The 16,577-nt window shown below is 32.5% G+C and overlaps 1 protein-coding gene across 1 annotated transcript; it reads left to right on the forward strand.

The window, feature by feature from the left end:
* The first annotated feature begins 6,807 nt into the window (after positions 1–6,807).
* On the forward strand, positions 6,808–9,054 carry LOC118055213 (glycine-rich RNA-binding protein 4, mitochondrial-like). Its single transcript, XM_035067035.2, has 5 exons — positions 6,808–6,964; positions 7,957–8,092; positions 8,220–8,288; positions 8,571–8,677; positions 8,758–9,054. Exons 2-5 carry the CDS (start codon positions 7,969–7,971, stop codon positions 8,860–8,862), a joined length of 405 nt encoding a protein of 134 aa, XP_034922926.1. The 5' UTR covers positions 6,808–6,964; positions 7,957–7,968; the 3' UTR covers positions 8,863–9,054.
* Positions 9,055–16,577: the final 7,523 nt, after the last annotated feature.

The following is a 16,577-nucleotide window of genomic DNA, read 5'->3' on the forward strand; positions in this document are numbered from 1 at the left end:
TGACTCTTCTCATCTAACTTGGCTCTCTTCCTGTCAGGAATATGTACATTAGCAATACAACCGAAGACCCTGAAGTATTTGACATTCGGTTTTTCTCCACTCCAACATTCTTCAGGAGTCATTCCTTTCACAGCCACAGTTAAACTTCTATTCAATATATGTAATCCCCATCTAACAGCTTCTGGCCAAAATAGTTTAGGCATTTTCGTTTCTGAAAGCAAGCATCTAACCATGTTTAATACTGTTCGATTCTTACGTTCTGCCACTCCGTTTTGTTGAGGAGTATAGGCAGCAGTAAGTTGCCTCTTAATACCATTATTGACACAGAACACATTGAACTCCATAGAAGTGAATTCACCTCCCCTATCTGTTCTTAAACAACTTATATTGCACCCAGACTCTTTCTCAACAAGTTGTTTAAATGCTTTAAACATTGAAAATGTTTCACTCTTTTCAGCTAAGAAATAAATCCAAGCTTTTCTACTGAAGTCGTCAATAAAGCATAGTAAATACCTTTTGAGACTGCTTGATGTTGGAGTAATTGGACCACACAAGTCGGCATGTACTAGCTGAAGTTTCCTTGAAGCCCGCCACTGACTCTTCTTAGGAATGGTTGTTCTATGTTGTTTTCCCTGATAACACACTGTACAGGCTTTGTCCGTGACCTTGAGTGGTGGAAGTCCTTTGACAAGTTGCTTGCTCTCCAAAACTTTGAGGCTTTTGTTGTTCACATGACCATAACGACGATGCCACAGTCTTGTTAAGTCATCATCCATTGCTATTAAACACGTAGAAGACTGAGGAATCATGGTTGCTTGTAAGACAAACATCCTGTTCGCAGCCATCAAAGTTTGCATAATGAGTCCTCTTGTAGGATGATATATTTTACAAGCTCTGTCTTTCATGACAATAGCTAGTCCTCGCTCCTGCAGTTGACCTATGCTCAATAAATTATTATTGAGCTCAGGAATGTAAAACACATTTCGTATCACCTGAGTTAAGCCTTCAGTTTCAAGCTTAATGTTGCCTTTCCCCATCACCATCATCCTTGCACCATTGCCTAATTTTACTGAGTGTCTAAACTGTTCATCCATGTCCATAAACCAATCTTTGTTTCCTGACATATGATTAGAACAACCTGAGTCCAGGAACCAAACATCTTCTCTCTTTGCATTCCTGTCCTTTACGTAAGCCATCAACAAGAGTTCTTCCTCCTCATCTAGCTCAGCATAATTTGCACCTTTTTCCCAACTAGGACATTCATTTTGAAAATGTCCTAGTTTATGACATCTGTAGCACTCCACAGTGGCTTTGTTGAAGCTTTGTCTTCCTCTGCCACGTCCACCTCGCCAAATTCCTCTTCCTCGTCCTCTTCCTGCGTTTGCTTCATGAGTGATCTTGAAGACTTGTTCTTCTTCACATTGACTCTTCATTCTTTGCTCATGCACAAGAAGACTGCTTTGTAGTTCGTCAATGGTCATGGTAGTCATGTTGTTTGATTCTTCAATCGAACATACTACATAGTTGAATTTGGAAATCATTGATCTAAGAATCTTTTCTGTAATTGTTGTTTCACTCATATTCTCTCCATGAGCTTTCATTTTGTTGGCTATGGATAGAACACGGGCAAAATAATTATTCACTGATTCTCCTTCCTTCATGCGAAGAACTTCAAAGTCACATCGTAATGACTGCAGCTGTGCCCTTTTAACCCGTGTTGAACCTTGAAACTTTTGCTTCATAGAATCCCAGATTGTCTTTGAGGAACTTCTGTCAAGAATGGTCTCAAGCACATCTCTCTCGATTGCTTGAAAAAGAAGATTTTTTGCCTTCAAATCCTTTAACTTGTTTTCTTCATGCTCCTTTCTTTGAGCATCGGTGAGTTGAGTACGTTCTGTCACCACTGATGAAAAAGATCGTGCTTCCCCTGCAACATGCACCATGACGCCACAATCCACAACATTCCAATATTCTTTGGAACGAAGTAGATTTTCCATCAGTTCAGCCCAATGATCATAGTGCCCTGTAAATTTAGGCACATAACTGGTGCTGCTTCCTTCTGCCATTGAAAGAAAAGAAAAAAAACTCTCAAACTCTCGTTCACTCTTATAATCCCAGTCAGGCCACAAGGCTCTAATACCAATTGTGATGTATTCAAGAACTAAAGATTGTATAGATCATGAATAATACTTGTTAAACAGAAGTTCTATGGCTTAAATAGCCATTACAGCTGGAACATAACAGAAAAGAAATAAACCACGTCTTCACATCCCGAAAACTGAGGTAACCGAATATAAGACTTAGTCGTAGCTCCTAAAAGCTAGGAATTTATTCAAACTAAATATTGCTTGCATTAATAGGACTCTAACATCTCTCTCTCTCTCTCAAAAGTTTCAATATATATATATATATTGATCACAACAACAGTTCACGTGTTGTAGAAAGTTGAAACAACGAAGCAATTATTAGGGATGAAGAAAATAAACAGTAAAACACTATATTGGGCAAATAGTGGGGTGCAGCCCATCATCAACGTTAGGAGAAACAACACTTTCTACGTATATTGTTGGTTTCAAAGATGATATAGATCTTGTGGTCGGGCCTCATTTTCAATGATGAATCTTTGCAAAGTCTCTTCTTGGGGTTATAAAGGACGATTTTCCATCTATTTTAAAATAATATTTAGAAGTGGATTTATAATTATTTTTTAAAATTCATTTTTAATATGTCAAAACAATCGAAAACATTAAAAAAAAAATCAAGTAAAAAATATATTTTAATTCTATCAAACCTTCGTTTACAGTCATAAGCAGCACACACCAAGCCGTTAAAAGATCCTATGGCTTCGAGTTCAGATTCATCAAGGTCCTTGTCAGAAATGCCGAGCCTGTTTGTTATAGATTATCCTCACTGTGACAACATACTTCAGGGTTAATGGATTGGAAAGGACTAGCAGACAGTAGGATCTTGTGGTGGTCAACATATTTCAGGTATCCGAGTTAGGTATATTTTAATTAATTTTTATAAATATTAAAATTAATAATTATATAAGTGATGAGATTTAAATTCATAATTATTAAATAAAACTCCTGATAATCAACATTATTGTTCAGCCTGGTACTTGGAGGCGTTTCGGCAAATTCAAGATCGGAGATTGAAGAGAGCCATGTCTTGGATACGCATTTAAATCGTACCAGAGACATGACAGGCAGCTTCAAGAGAACATCGGACTTGATTTCAGATGGGAGTTCAGGCAACCTACGCATGGTTACTTCTGTCTTGTTTGTTGTTTTCATTTTATGCTGTCCAATGCAGGCAACCTCCAATAAATATCCATCAGCAAGAACCTGCATCTCTGACACTGGTGATTGGTTGAAATTGGTTATAAATTATAAGCTAGTCAAACCCGAAGCACGTAATTAGTCATTAGCTTGAATAAGATATCTACCAAATTGGCTTTAATAATTTATGTTTCTTCCAACGACTTGACACCATGGGTTCTCGAAGTCAACCCATGAACTCAGGCTAGGTTTGACGGCTATGATTTCATGTTCCATGTTTGACTATTGGTACCTAGTTAAGAGTATCTTGGACTCAAATTATTTGGAATTCTTGAAATATTTCATACAAATTAACCCAGATATATCTAGTAAGAAAAAAATATGATAGACTCATGGCCACATGGATGTCAAGAACCATCTCAATCCAATAGCTTAAGCTGTTAGGTGAGGTTTCAAAATATGATTTATATTATTCTTTAACACACCCCCTCAAGTGAAAGCCCTTTGGGCTTGAAACTTGCACATGCCCACATTACCTTGTGCTTAATTTTTATCAAATAAATGGGGATGGTGAGATTCGAACTCGTGACCACTTGGTCATCAAGACTCTGATACCATGTCAGAGAACCATCTCAACCCAATAACTTAAGCTATTAGGTGAGGTTCCAGAATATGATTTATATTATTCTCTAACAATGGAAAAGAGGATACAACTCACCTTCTGTCCTTAGAGCCTTGCCAGTGAAATTCTAAGTTTATTTATGTAGTTCTATGGCATATGATCAACATATATATGCTTTCAAAACAAATTAAATAAGAACAGCAAAGAAGAAAAAGAAAGAAAGAAAGGAGGAGGTTATAAAAGATAACCTACAGAAGCTGCTTCATTTTCACTGTTATAAAGGACTATGTCCCCTCCATCAAAACATTGCCCTTCTGTGTAACATATACTAGAAACCTGCTCAAAAGAGTCCAAGAAGCCTCAGGACGATGTTCCTTCATTATCCATGCTTGAAAGTAAGATGCATAGAGAGATCCATAAAAAAGTGGTGTACAATTATAGGCAGTCTCTTGAGACTTTCAAATAGGTGCTCAAGTAAGCATGGTTAATTATATCCGGCACCGGCACCGGCACCGTCTCCGGGAATTTAGATCAAATGAAACTGTCACAAGTTTTTTGTTTGGTACACTTTCCTTTTGAGCTAGCCAACTCAAAACCCCTTTCGCATAAGTGCCTGCACCCTGAATGGCAACACTAGATTCCAGGTCCTGAATTGTCCTCCACATATTACTTTTCAAGGTCAATACCTCTACTTTTAGCTCTATAATGTTAGTATAAGTAGAGATGGAATCTCTTACTATTTGCAATCATCTAGCCGTAAATCATGACCACATCTGGAAAAAAACTTACCATTAGGCAATTCCTTGGGAGTCTCTTGTAGCTGGATTCCACACAATGATGTGGTTTTCAGAGTCAGAGACTGCACAAACCAAGCCAGTACAAGATCCCACGATTTCAAACTCGGATTCAAGATTCCTCCCAGGAGAGGTGAAGAGAGGGATTCTATGGTGTTTAACATTGTCATCTTGCTTTGAACGTTTGAGGTGGATACACACTTGAAACGAACCAAACACTTGACAGGTGATATCTCTCCAAAATTCGACAAGTCTGGGAATAAGTACTAGTAATCTCTTTTTTTTTTTTTTTTTTAGTCGAGATAGTTAATAGATTTAATTAGTTAAAATTGCTCGTAGCTGGTATTTATAAAAAAAATTATTTAATTTTTTAATATTTAAATAAATATCTTTTTAAAATAAAAAATTTAAAAATATCTTATAAAAAAATTAAAAATATAAATTTAATAGAGAATTATAGATTAAAAACTTTTATCAAATATCTATATATTCATAACCAAAATTTATGCAAAGCTATCTTATTTTTTTTATTATTTTTTATTAATATAGATATTTGAGTCAATTTACGTGTATCTTAGTTAATTTTATAGACTCTAAAATTAATAACTATGTAAATCTTTAATAACTCTAAGATTTGTAAGATTCAAAATAGTTATTTTTACAAGGGGCTACTATTGCTGTGAAAACTAGCGGCGCCATGGAAGGGGAGAAAGGGGGTGTTCGTGTGATGGAAAATGGAGGAGGAGAGGAGCAAAGCACACCGGAGCCCATAAATATATATAGGAACTTCTTCGCCGATCAGGGGTGAAACAATGACTCTAAATCATCAAAGATTCTGCTACCACAACACAGGTACTCTCTTATCGAGATCCTTTGTCAAAATATAATGAATGGTATTACGTCAACAATATTGATAAATGGAACAATATAATTGCATTCCAGAGACATGTACCGAGACTTTACTGTAAATATATATTTTTATATCGATTTGATTTAATTTTAACAAAGTAGAATAATGAAAAACAAATAATTTTTCTCAATCAATAAACCTACTGCTAGGAACTGAATGTATACTTTAAATTATCGACACTAATTATACAAGTACCACGCATATCACACTAAAAAAACAAATACTTGCTAACACTATGCTTAATTAATCAAAGTTTAGTTGATGCTGAAGTTATCATACATGTTTCCACAAGTTGAGCTTATTTAATTACTTGTAGAAGATGATTAAGTTTTTCTTTTTTTGTATATATAAATATATTAGTTTTATAACCTATGCTAAGTCATAGATAAAACTCCAAGTTAATTTTTAATATAAAAAGAGAAAAAATGATAACATGTGTTTTTGAGTAGCATAATTTTTAATTAAGAAATGAAAAAAATGTTATTTATATTTAATAAAATAAAATATAAATAAATAAATTTAACATTTACTGAGATTAAAAACTAAAAAATGATGATTGAAATCGATAAGGGGGTTGAAACTTGAAAGATTCAAAATGTTGAAATTATTTTTGGGATATGAAAAAATTAGTAAAAAAACATATTTTTTATTTATTAATGTGAGTGTCCGAGCAAATTTGCACGCGCTTTAACTATTTTCACAGTCCTGAAGTTAATGATTATATAAGTCTTAAGTGACTATGAGGTTTGTAAAACTCGAATCGATAATAAGTAGAAAATAAATTTAAAAATTAACCAGTTAAATTATAATTCTTAGGGTTATATATGTTTTTTTTTGTTTGGGGTAATTGAGTTGGGCGAAGAAGATAACATAGACATTCTAAATTTGATGCATTAATTAGTTGTGAAAGGAAAGGCACCACACCGCAGCCTTGCCTTGTCACTAAACTTACCCTCATGATACGTCGTCCGCTGTATCCAGCAAGATGTTTACTGTTACACCCTAGCGGCCTAGCCGCTATGTTAATGACAATACCACCCTTGACACTAAGTGTAATAAAAATTATTTTTTAAAATAATTTTTATTTTAAAATATATTAAATTAATTTTTATTTTATTCTTTTAAAATTTAATTTTAATATCACCATATTAAAACAATTCAAAACTAAAAATAAATAATTACTTAAAATTAAAAAATTCAAAATTTTTAAACCCCACTCTTAAACCCTAGCGACTATAAATTCAGCAAGATATCTTTCAAGTGCCATTCGTAATTCTGAATCTCTTAAACCCTAGCCGCTTCCCTTATTTCACTCTCTCCCACTACTGAAACCCTTTCCCTCTTTTCTTCTTCCAAGGTATAATCTTAACCTTCTTTGCTTCAGCACTAGGTTATATATGAACTCTTGTTGCTTCCCTTTCTCCTGATACAATATGTTTTCTTGTATTTGACTGTTTGATGCTGGTGTTTTATGTTAGAAGTTATGTTTTTAATGATGTTTGTGGATCATACATAGTTTGTTTTTGTTTGAGTAAAGTTTCGTTCTTTCTGTCTTATCTCTGATATTGTTTTGTTGTGTACTAAACTGGGTTTGCTGGGTTGTACTCTTAAAGGGTTTTGTTTTGATATTTGGTTTGTGTATTTTGGTTTTGGGTTATGTTTTGTTTTCTACACAATTGATTCTTTGTCTTTGCTTAAGCCCCAGTTTATAGATGAACTCCTTTTGTTTTTCTTTATCTCGAGACTTTATTTTTCCTTGTACTAGACTGTTTGATGCTGGTGTTTTATTTAAAAAGTAATGTTTTTTTATGATGTTTTATGGATCATACATAGTATGATTTTGTTTTAGTAAAGTTTCGTTCTTTCTGTCTTAAAGGGTTTTCATTTTAGATTTAGTTTGTGTGTTTTTGGGTTATGTTTTGTTTGCGGCGTGATTGATTCTGTCTTGTTTATAAGATTTTATCTCTGTTTGAATAGTGATTTATTTTTTAGATTATTAATGATAGCCTTTTAGAGTGTTTTATTTTATTTTTAACTTGGGTTGCTTATGGAGTGTGAATGGTGTGAGTGCAGGCTCAATTAATCATTTAAGAGTTTGGATTCTCTATTTTAAGTATTTTTGTGTTCTGAATAATCCATTTTGTTCTTGTCAATGTTTTCAGTTTGTGTTATTTGCTCAAAATTAGTTATTTTATCTATTAATAAGCAATGAATATAAAAATTAACCCCACTATTTATTGTGGTTTTGAGATATTGCAAGATTATGAATTGGTTTACGATTCTTTGAGCTTGTTTGTGTTGAATATTGTTAGTGCTTGATACTGATGCTGTGATATCCCTTTGGTTTAGTCTATAATTGAAATGGCATTCTTTAACAAGCTCGGGAGCCTAGCGAGGCAGTCAATTTCCCAGAAGGGGCAAGTTCCAATGGTGTCCATGTTGAACACTATTCGCTGCATGTCTTCATCCAAGCTTTTCATTGGAGGTATTAATGAACAATTGCATTTTGAATGCTCCAAATGGTGTTGATGAATACTTGATGTTTGAATGATACAAGTTCATGTGTGTTTTGGATTAATGCTCTGCTGTTGTCTATCTTGTCTGTGTTTTAGGGCTTCCATGGTCAACTGATGACCATACTCTTAAGGAAGCATTTTCTGGCTACGGGGAAGTGATAGAGGGTAAGTTTGAGCATGTGTAGTTGAACCAGTTATTTAGCAAGGTTTTCTTTTATTAAACCTCGTTCACAAACATTAGCACACTATTTTTCTCTGGCTGTAAAATGATGACTGAGACTGGTGGATTAGCCATGTCAAAGTTTTCCTAATCTGATTGTACTATGACAATTTCAGAAAGATATAAGTGTCATTTTGTTGGATATTTAAAGTTTTAATGACAGCAATTGAGTTTAGTGTGGCTGCTGTTGCAAAACGTTCTTTACTCTGCTTGGTACTGTTTTACAGCAAGGGTTATCATGGATAGAGAGACTGGGAGATCTCGTGGATTTGGGTTTGTGAGTTATGATAGCAGTGAATCTGCCAGTGAAGCACAATCAGCAATGGATGGCCAGGTCAGAAATAGAATGTTTTTGAGGTAGTTGATTGCCCTGATTCCTGAACTATGTATTGACGGATCATGCTGATTTTGCAGGAGCTGGGTGGAAGAAATGTTCGCGTGTCCTTTGCTGAGGAAAGGAGCCGACCACCACGATCTTACAATGACGATTACCAGGGGAATCGAGGTTATGATAATTGAAGTTGATGAACTACAGCTTTATGCGCTCCTAAGGCCCTAAATAGCCTTGCTGCTTTATCTAGTTGCTTCTAGCGGAGTAGAGATTGCATTTTTATTTTCTTGATCATTTTGAAGTAAATCCTAACTTTATCCATGTTTTGGGACGATGATTCCATTTACAGAAATAAAGTTTTGATGTACACAATTAAGTGATTTACATTCTTCATTAATCTCTAAAAAATTTGCTCAATTATAATTATTTCAATATAGCTGCCATAACGACTACTTTTGCCTCATGTGGAGAGGTTTGCTTAAGTGAGGCTGCCGAAGCTGTTTGAAAATGCGTGCAAATTGAGTTTTTAAAAAATTTAAAATTAATTTTTTAGTTAAAAATAATTTTTTAAAAAATTTTGAATCGTTTTGTTATTCAAATCTTAAAAATATTTTTTAAAAAATAAAAAAAATATATTATTTTAATATATTTCAATTTAAAAAATATTTTTAAAAAAATCACAACCACTTTCTAATAAAGAATTATCAAACCTTGTTTTGCATTGGCAGGAAGATAGAAGGTAATCGTAGCATGTAAGCTGCACTGCATGTAGGATTTTAAAACTAATTATATATAAAAAAATATAAATAAGAGTCTTTCTGGTATCATGATTTTTTAAAATTAATAAATTAAAAATAGTTTTTTATAAATTATTAAAAAATAAAAATATATATGAATCTAGTAGTTGTTAATACAATTGGATTCGTGTTCTTATTACTTGAAAATCCTACAATGAAAAAGGTGTTGTGTTTAAAGTTTTTAAATTGTAAATAAATTATTCTTTTTCTTTAATCCCTACAAATTCCTCAAATTAAGTTCATATAATCATATTGTATATTAATTGACCCAAAAGGGACATGATGAGGGTCGAATCTCTAATTTAAAGATGAAATTAAAAAACTAATAATTAAATTTAATATAATTAAAAAATTAAGAATTACTTTGTAATTTTACAAGTCTAGCATACCTTACTTTTTAAGGTAGAAAAGAGAGACAATAGCAGGAGAAGAAAAATTATCGTTGGAGTTTCTCCATGACTTACTCTAGCTCACTATATAGAGGGTGGTGCAAGGTTTCAGAAATCGAGCGACTAAGGCTCCGTTTGGTTGCAGGAAAGTTGTTTCTTTTTGGAAAGTGAATTCTGGAGAAAGTAAATTCCGGGAAAGTGAATTCCAGGAAAATAATTTCTGATGTTTGGCCAGTGTTATGAAAAATAAACTGGAAAACACTTTCCAGTGTTTGTTTATGTTATGGAAAATGAACTGGAAAATATTTATTAATGAATTAATTTTTTTTTTCAGGTTTATCTATTATATATAAAATATTTAATATAAATATTTAATCACTTACAATAAAAAAATGAAATCTAAAAAGTATAATGATAAAAGTTTTTTTTATTATTATATCATATATTCATACATAGCTTATTTTATAAAAATATAACTATATATGTCATATCATATTATATAGAAATAAGCCTGTGAAATATTTTTTACGTAAAACCTATTAATATTTTTTTTTCTAAAATTTTAAAAGCTTAAAATAAGTTTTTTTTTTTTTTTTTTCATATGAAGAAAGCCAAATTAGTTTATGGTAAGAGTTATATATTTGGGTTTTTTTTTTTTTGGTATGAAGTATTTTTTTAAAAGATAAATAGATACAAAAATATTTTGATGGGTTTTTTGGATAAATATTTTTTTTTTACGGGTAAAGGCAATTATCCCTTTAATATATATCAAATAAGCATCAAGAAATAAATATAAATACCTAACATCAAACATAGTCATGCATAAATATTACGTTTCGATGTCATATACATACATATTAGTTCAAAATTACAAATATAAACATGCTAGACTGAATTAAACAAGTAAACATACTTGTCAAATAATAAACATAGTCTAAACCCAAATTTTCCACATATTCAAACCATCTTAGCAAGCAGGCCTGTAGCAGTGTTGGTTCACAAAATTTTAAACCCATATTTTCCTCAAATTAGCATTTTTTGCCATAAATGCTTTTGCCAACATTTCATTTTGGACCAAATGATCAAATGCATCCCCAAGAGTTATCTCATCAAAACCTTCAACTTTCATCACTTCCGCATACAACGCATTAACATCAAGTTGATTTTTGCTGAGACTTTGAATTGCAAATGCTACATCTCCAATCTGTTTAGACAACTTTTCAACACCATCATCTTCATACATGCGATTTTTCTTTCTATGTTGCTTCTTTTGTGTACTAGAGGAAGATGTCTCTTTTCCTTTTGAAGTTTCTTCATATTCCCCTTTATTTTCAATTGAAATTGATTGCTCTTCAGTGTTCTCTTCCAAGTTGACATCAGCATATGATTTTGCATAATTTTCGGTTGCCATATCTTTTCCAACAACAATTGTCATTATCTCATACATATCAAGTTTTTTGTTGAGATACTTGTCATGATTGGGATGTGCCTATTCATAAGGTATAGAATATGCAATTTTTTAGATTGTATAACATTTTAGAAACAAAAGTAAATATAAAAATTACAAAAAGTATAATATTTATCATACCTTTACTTTTTCATCATATACATCTTTCGAAATTGTAATCATCTTCAAACAATCATCCCAGCCAAAGCCACTTTTATTTTTAAGCTTGGTTATTATTCCCCATTCTTTTTTCACAGTCTTGAGATGATTGTCCACATGCTTAGGCTCGCATTGCATGTTGAACTTTTGACTGATTTCTGTAGCCACCTTAACAAAAGATTCTGCTTTAAAGGTGGAAGAATGTTTGCTTCCTTTAAGTGCCTCCTCAGCTAATATCTCAAGCAATATGTGAGACATAGGCTTAGACCATGTGAAGTGCTTGCCCTTGCATTTTTCATTCTACGTGGAACTCATTTCTACAAAAAAGAAATTACAAATTTATACAAAATAAAAGCATACAATATTTACATTTAATAAATTTAATATAAAAACTATAATTAATAATTAAAGGAGAAATTATAATAAAGTCAACATCCACTCCAAATACATAACAAAAATAATACAAACTCAAGTAAGACATAATAAAAACAAACACATATAATAACACTCAATTACTAGTTTCTTTGAGTGTTATAATCATTCCACATGGTTGAGGTAATCATTTCTCGTTTTGTTATCCACTTCCTATTCTCTTCCTTTTCCTCCCGTTGACTTAAGTTGATTGTTCATCTAATTGGTTCACTTTCCGAACTTATTTTTTCCATAAGAAAGTTATAAGGATCAACCCCCATTATGTGATTATGAATAATACAACATGCAAGCACAACATCTACTTGTGTTTCATAAGACCAAAAAGATTTTTCATCAATTGATCTAAAACGACTCTTCAAAATACCAAACCCTCGCTTAATAACGGTTCTCAATGAAGAGTGTCGAAGATTAAATAGCTCTTTTTTATTTTCTGGTGACGTTCTGTAAACTCATTCAAGTGATATCGAACTCCATGAAAAGGAGAAATGATTCCTTTTCGAATACCGTAACCAACATCACCAAAGATAATATTTCCCTACAAATTAAAAAAAAAAACTTGTTACTAATCTTTATGTAATAAGACATTTTATATGTTTATTGCATATAATACATACTTTATTATATACCTTCTAGAATTTTAAGACTATTAGATCTTGATAATGCATCACCTAAAACCCGTGAATCATGGGCACTTCCTTCCCAGCCAGCTAAAGCATATATAAACTTCAAATCAAAAGTTATAGCTGCTAAAACATTTTGTGTTCTTTCTTCTTTTCGTCCTTGAAACTTTCCTTGAATCTCAACAGGAACATTTGCAGGAACATGGGTACCATCAATTGCTCCCACACAATCCTATATAAACATGAAAAAATAATTTATAACCTTTTCTTATGAATGTAATTAATTAATTCATAAAAATAGTGGTATTGTTTTCATACCCTAAAATAAGGATATAATCTTCTATTATTCATTATCTCTGCTGGAATTGTATCCTCTGGATCTTTAATAAGATGTTTGTATAACTTAAGAACTGCTTTTAAAACAATTCTAAAGTAACGATGGATAGTTTCAACAGACCTATAGTATATACCACTAATAACCCGAAATCTTTGGTTTTGGCCTACAATTTGTAAGAACATAATTACTTGCTCCTTAATATACACATTTTGAGTTGATCGTAATAGGTTATGACTTGTGAGAACATCACACAATCTATATAATACAACAGGTTTCATACGAATTTGTTCAACGCAATGTCGATCACCTCGATTCAAAATGTTGTCAATATAGAATTCTCATTGAGCAATTTCATTTATACGTGGTTTTCTTGGTATATAAATTCTATTTCTTTCTTGTTCAATAATAGCTACCCCCGTAGCTATTACAATTACAGCTGCTCCCATATATGCTGTATGAATTATCTTACTATTCATAACATGAAAGTGAAGTTTTCTGATAACAAAACCTAAAAAATTAAGGAAATAAATATTAAAAAAAACATATAAAATACTTACACAATCAATATAATAAATTATGCTCAAAGAAGCTGACAATATACAATTCATAAGTTCACAATGATCAATAAGATCAATCATTTTAATTCTTAAAATTAATCTGATTATCGAATAATTAAAATACAAATAAGTTTCAAAAATCATCCCGCATGCAGCAACACAACTCACGATCGAGTTCATGGCTAGGTTCAATTCTATACTATTTTGATTTGGCAAGGCGGGCCATAATATTTGGATGATAAACAAACTAATCTACCCAATCATCAATTACAAATTAGAAAGATTTTATTGTTAATCTCTATTTTTAGAGGAACAATACCTACCTAGAGTTGTATTACATTAGATTTCATTATGTTATTAAACACATAATTTTATAATTGAAATTACAAATATAAACTATAATTATATATATAAAAAAAAACCCACCCCCGACTCCTGCATTACAATCCTAACCGTTCCCCAACTCTCTCCCATAAATTAAAAGACAGCATCGTCGCTTTCTCTGTTTTCTCATTTGATTTCTATAATTTCCCTGTCGGTTTCCCCTCCCCCTCTGTCGGTGTCCCCTGGTTTCCCCTAGTTTCTCCTCTGTCGATTTCCCATGATTTCTCTATTTTTCTCTCATCTGGTTTCTCCCCCGGTTTCCCCTCTGTCGGTTTCCCCTCATTCTCTAATTTCCCTGGGTAATTGGTATTCGGTTTCCCCGATTGTTTTCTCTGTTCTCTCTCGCCTTAAATTTCTCTATCGGTTGTTCTCTCTCGGTCTTTAACTTCCCCTGGCTTTCTCTCGCCATTCCCTTGTTCTCAAGAAGCAGGGCAACATCACAGATGCAAGGGGCAAGGCCAAGCGGGCTAGACCTCAAGGACCTGCTCCTCCCCACTTCTCATCCCTTTCTTCCCCGGCTAAATGTATTGATAACGCTGGGAAAGAGAGCAAACAACAGATTCACTAATCCCCCCCTTTACTTTGCGTTTCTCTATTTGCGTTGGATCCGGGGACGGGGAAACAGGGTAGGGTCTAGGATGGGGAAGTTTGGTTTGTCTAAAGAAGCTGCCGAATGTGCAAGAAAAAATGCAATAATTTTTATGGCTTGCTTGTGATGAATTTGGTTGGTTTTTTCTGTGAATTTGTTTGAACGTGACGAGGTCAGATGAGGAAGAAAACTGGTGCCTTGTTTGCGTCTCTCTATTTGTGTTGGGTATGGAAAAAAATTTTACAGGCAGAAGATAAACCATGGATTGTTTGAGAGAAATAATAGTTTTTTGGTAACAGACACAACAAATTAAACAGATCAAAGGATTTCTTGCTATAATTCTTATAGATCTATGAACGAAAAAAAAAACATATAAAGGAAATAATATAGAGAAATAGAGAACATATCTATGAACGAAAAAAATAAAAACATATAAAGGAAATAATATAGAGAAATAGAGAAATTTAAGGGGAAAAAATACCTGAAATAAAAAGTGTCCAGGGATATGATTTCTTACATATCAATTCTTCTTGCTTCTGTTGTTTTTGGAGAGAGACCAGAGAAAGAGAGATTTGACGAAGTGTTTCCAAAGATGTGTTTTTTTGTAAAGATGGAAAGTGTTTTCCTTTTGACAAGGAAAGGAAAACACTTTCCTGCGTTACAAGACAGTTTTTTCCTTTGACCGGAAAAAACTTTTCTTTGACCAACTTTTCGGGTGGTTGCCAAACGTGGGAAAATGGATTCCTGGAATCTGGTTTCCTTGAAACAAACAAGGTATAATAGCCATTAGAAGGTACCGCAAACCCCTTCAGAAATATACGGGCGCCAACCTTTTTTTTTTTTTTAATCAAAAGACCAGAATATTTTTTACCCTATGTGATAACTGTAAAAAAACAAAAAATATCCCTTAACCTTCGGGAAAAAAAGTTGACCCTAAGGGAAAGAGCTATGTAGTAATAACACATTATAAAAATTTCAAAACACCCTTAAATATTAGTATTGTTTTTTTTTTTTTTTCTAAGGATATCAACATAATTACACTATATAACAAATGCAAAAATATACTAATTTACCCCTGATTGTGTGTTAAATCATTTGGTTTTTAAAGGGAATTTTAAATTTTAGCGGTTGATGAAAAATAAGATTTTTTTTAAGCAATAAACCTACTGCTTGGAATGGAACAATTACATTACCAACACTAATTGTATAAGTATCATGCAAATCACACTAGAAAAAGAAATCCATGCTAACACTAGGCGTAATAAAAAATTAGTTAAGGTAATTTTGCGGGGTAGCTCATCTAATTAAATTTTAAATTTATTTTTTAATAATCACGAGTTCGAGTTCCCTTAAGATGATTAGAGGTTTATATAGTTTTTAACTTTAAAGCCCGTGAGATTGGATAAAATACACGTAAACTGATTTAAATATTCACATTAATAAATAAAAAAATTAGTTAAAGCAAAGGTTATTATTTTCATAAATTGCGCTTAAATAATTAGCTGTAGAAAGTGATTATGTTTTTTTATATATAAATATATTAGTATTATAATATGTGTTACTGGAATTCTAAGTTAATTTATAACGCAAAAGAAGAACCAAACATTATAAATACCTTTTTGATTTGCGTAATTTTTTAATTAAGTAGTGAAAGAATGTTATCTACATTTAATAAAATAAATTACAAATAATATATGAACCTATAATTTTTTCTTAAAAAAACTCAATAGAGACTAGAAATAAAATAAATGATGATTGATATCGGTAAAGAGGGTTGAAACGAAATGCTGAAATTTTTATTAGGATATGAAAATTTGGTAAAAAGTTATTTATTTATTTGTTGAATTGAGTTGAGCGAAGACGATAGGATAGACCTCCTAAATTTGATGCATTTATTTGTTAGGTAAAGGCACCGCACCGCCAAGGACCATTGATATGCTGCCTTGCCTTGCCTTGTCCGTCAACTCATCCCCGTGGCCGTGACACGCCGCCGCTGTATCCACCAAGATGTTTTTCTAGCAGAAGCAATCAGAAATGGATTGAAAAACAAATTCTTCCTCTACAGTTTCCATCCTCCAATCCATCAAATTCACTGGTAAACCCTCTCCGCTATGTTAATGACAATACCACCCTTGACAAACATCTTAAACCCTGTCACTTGGATTGTGTTTGATGTCGCACTATAATTGTAT

This window comes from Populus alba, chromosome 1 (assembly GCF_005239225.2).
Source record: "Populus alba chromosome 1, ASM523922v2, whole genome shotgun sequence".
Classification (NCBI taxonomy): Eukaryota; Viridiplantae; Streptophyta; class Magnoliopsida; order Malpighiales; family Salicaceae; genus Populus; species Populus alba.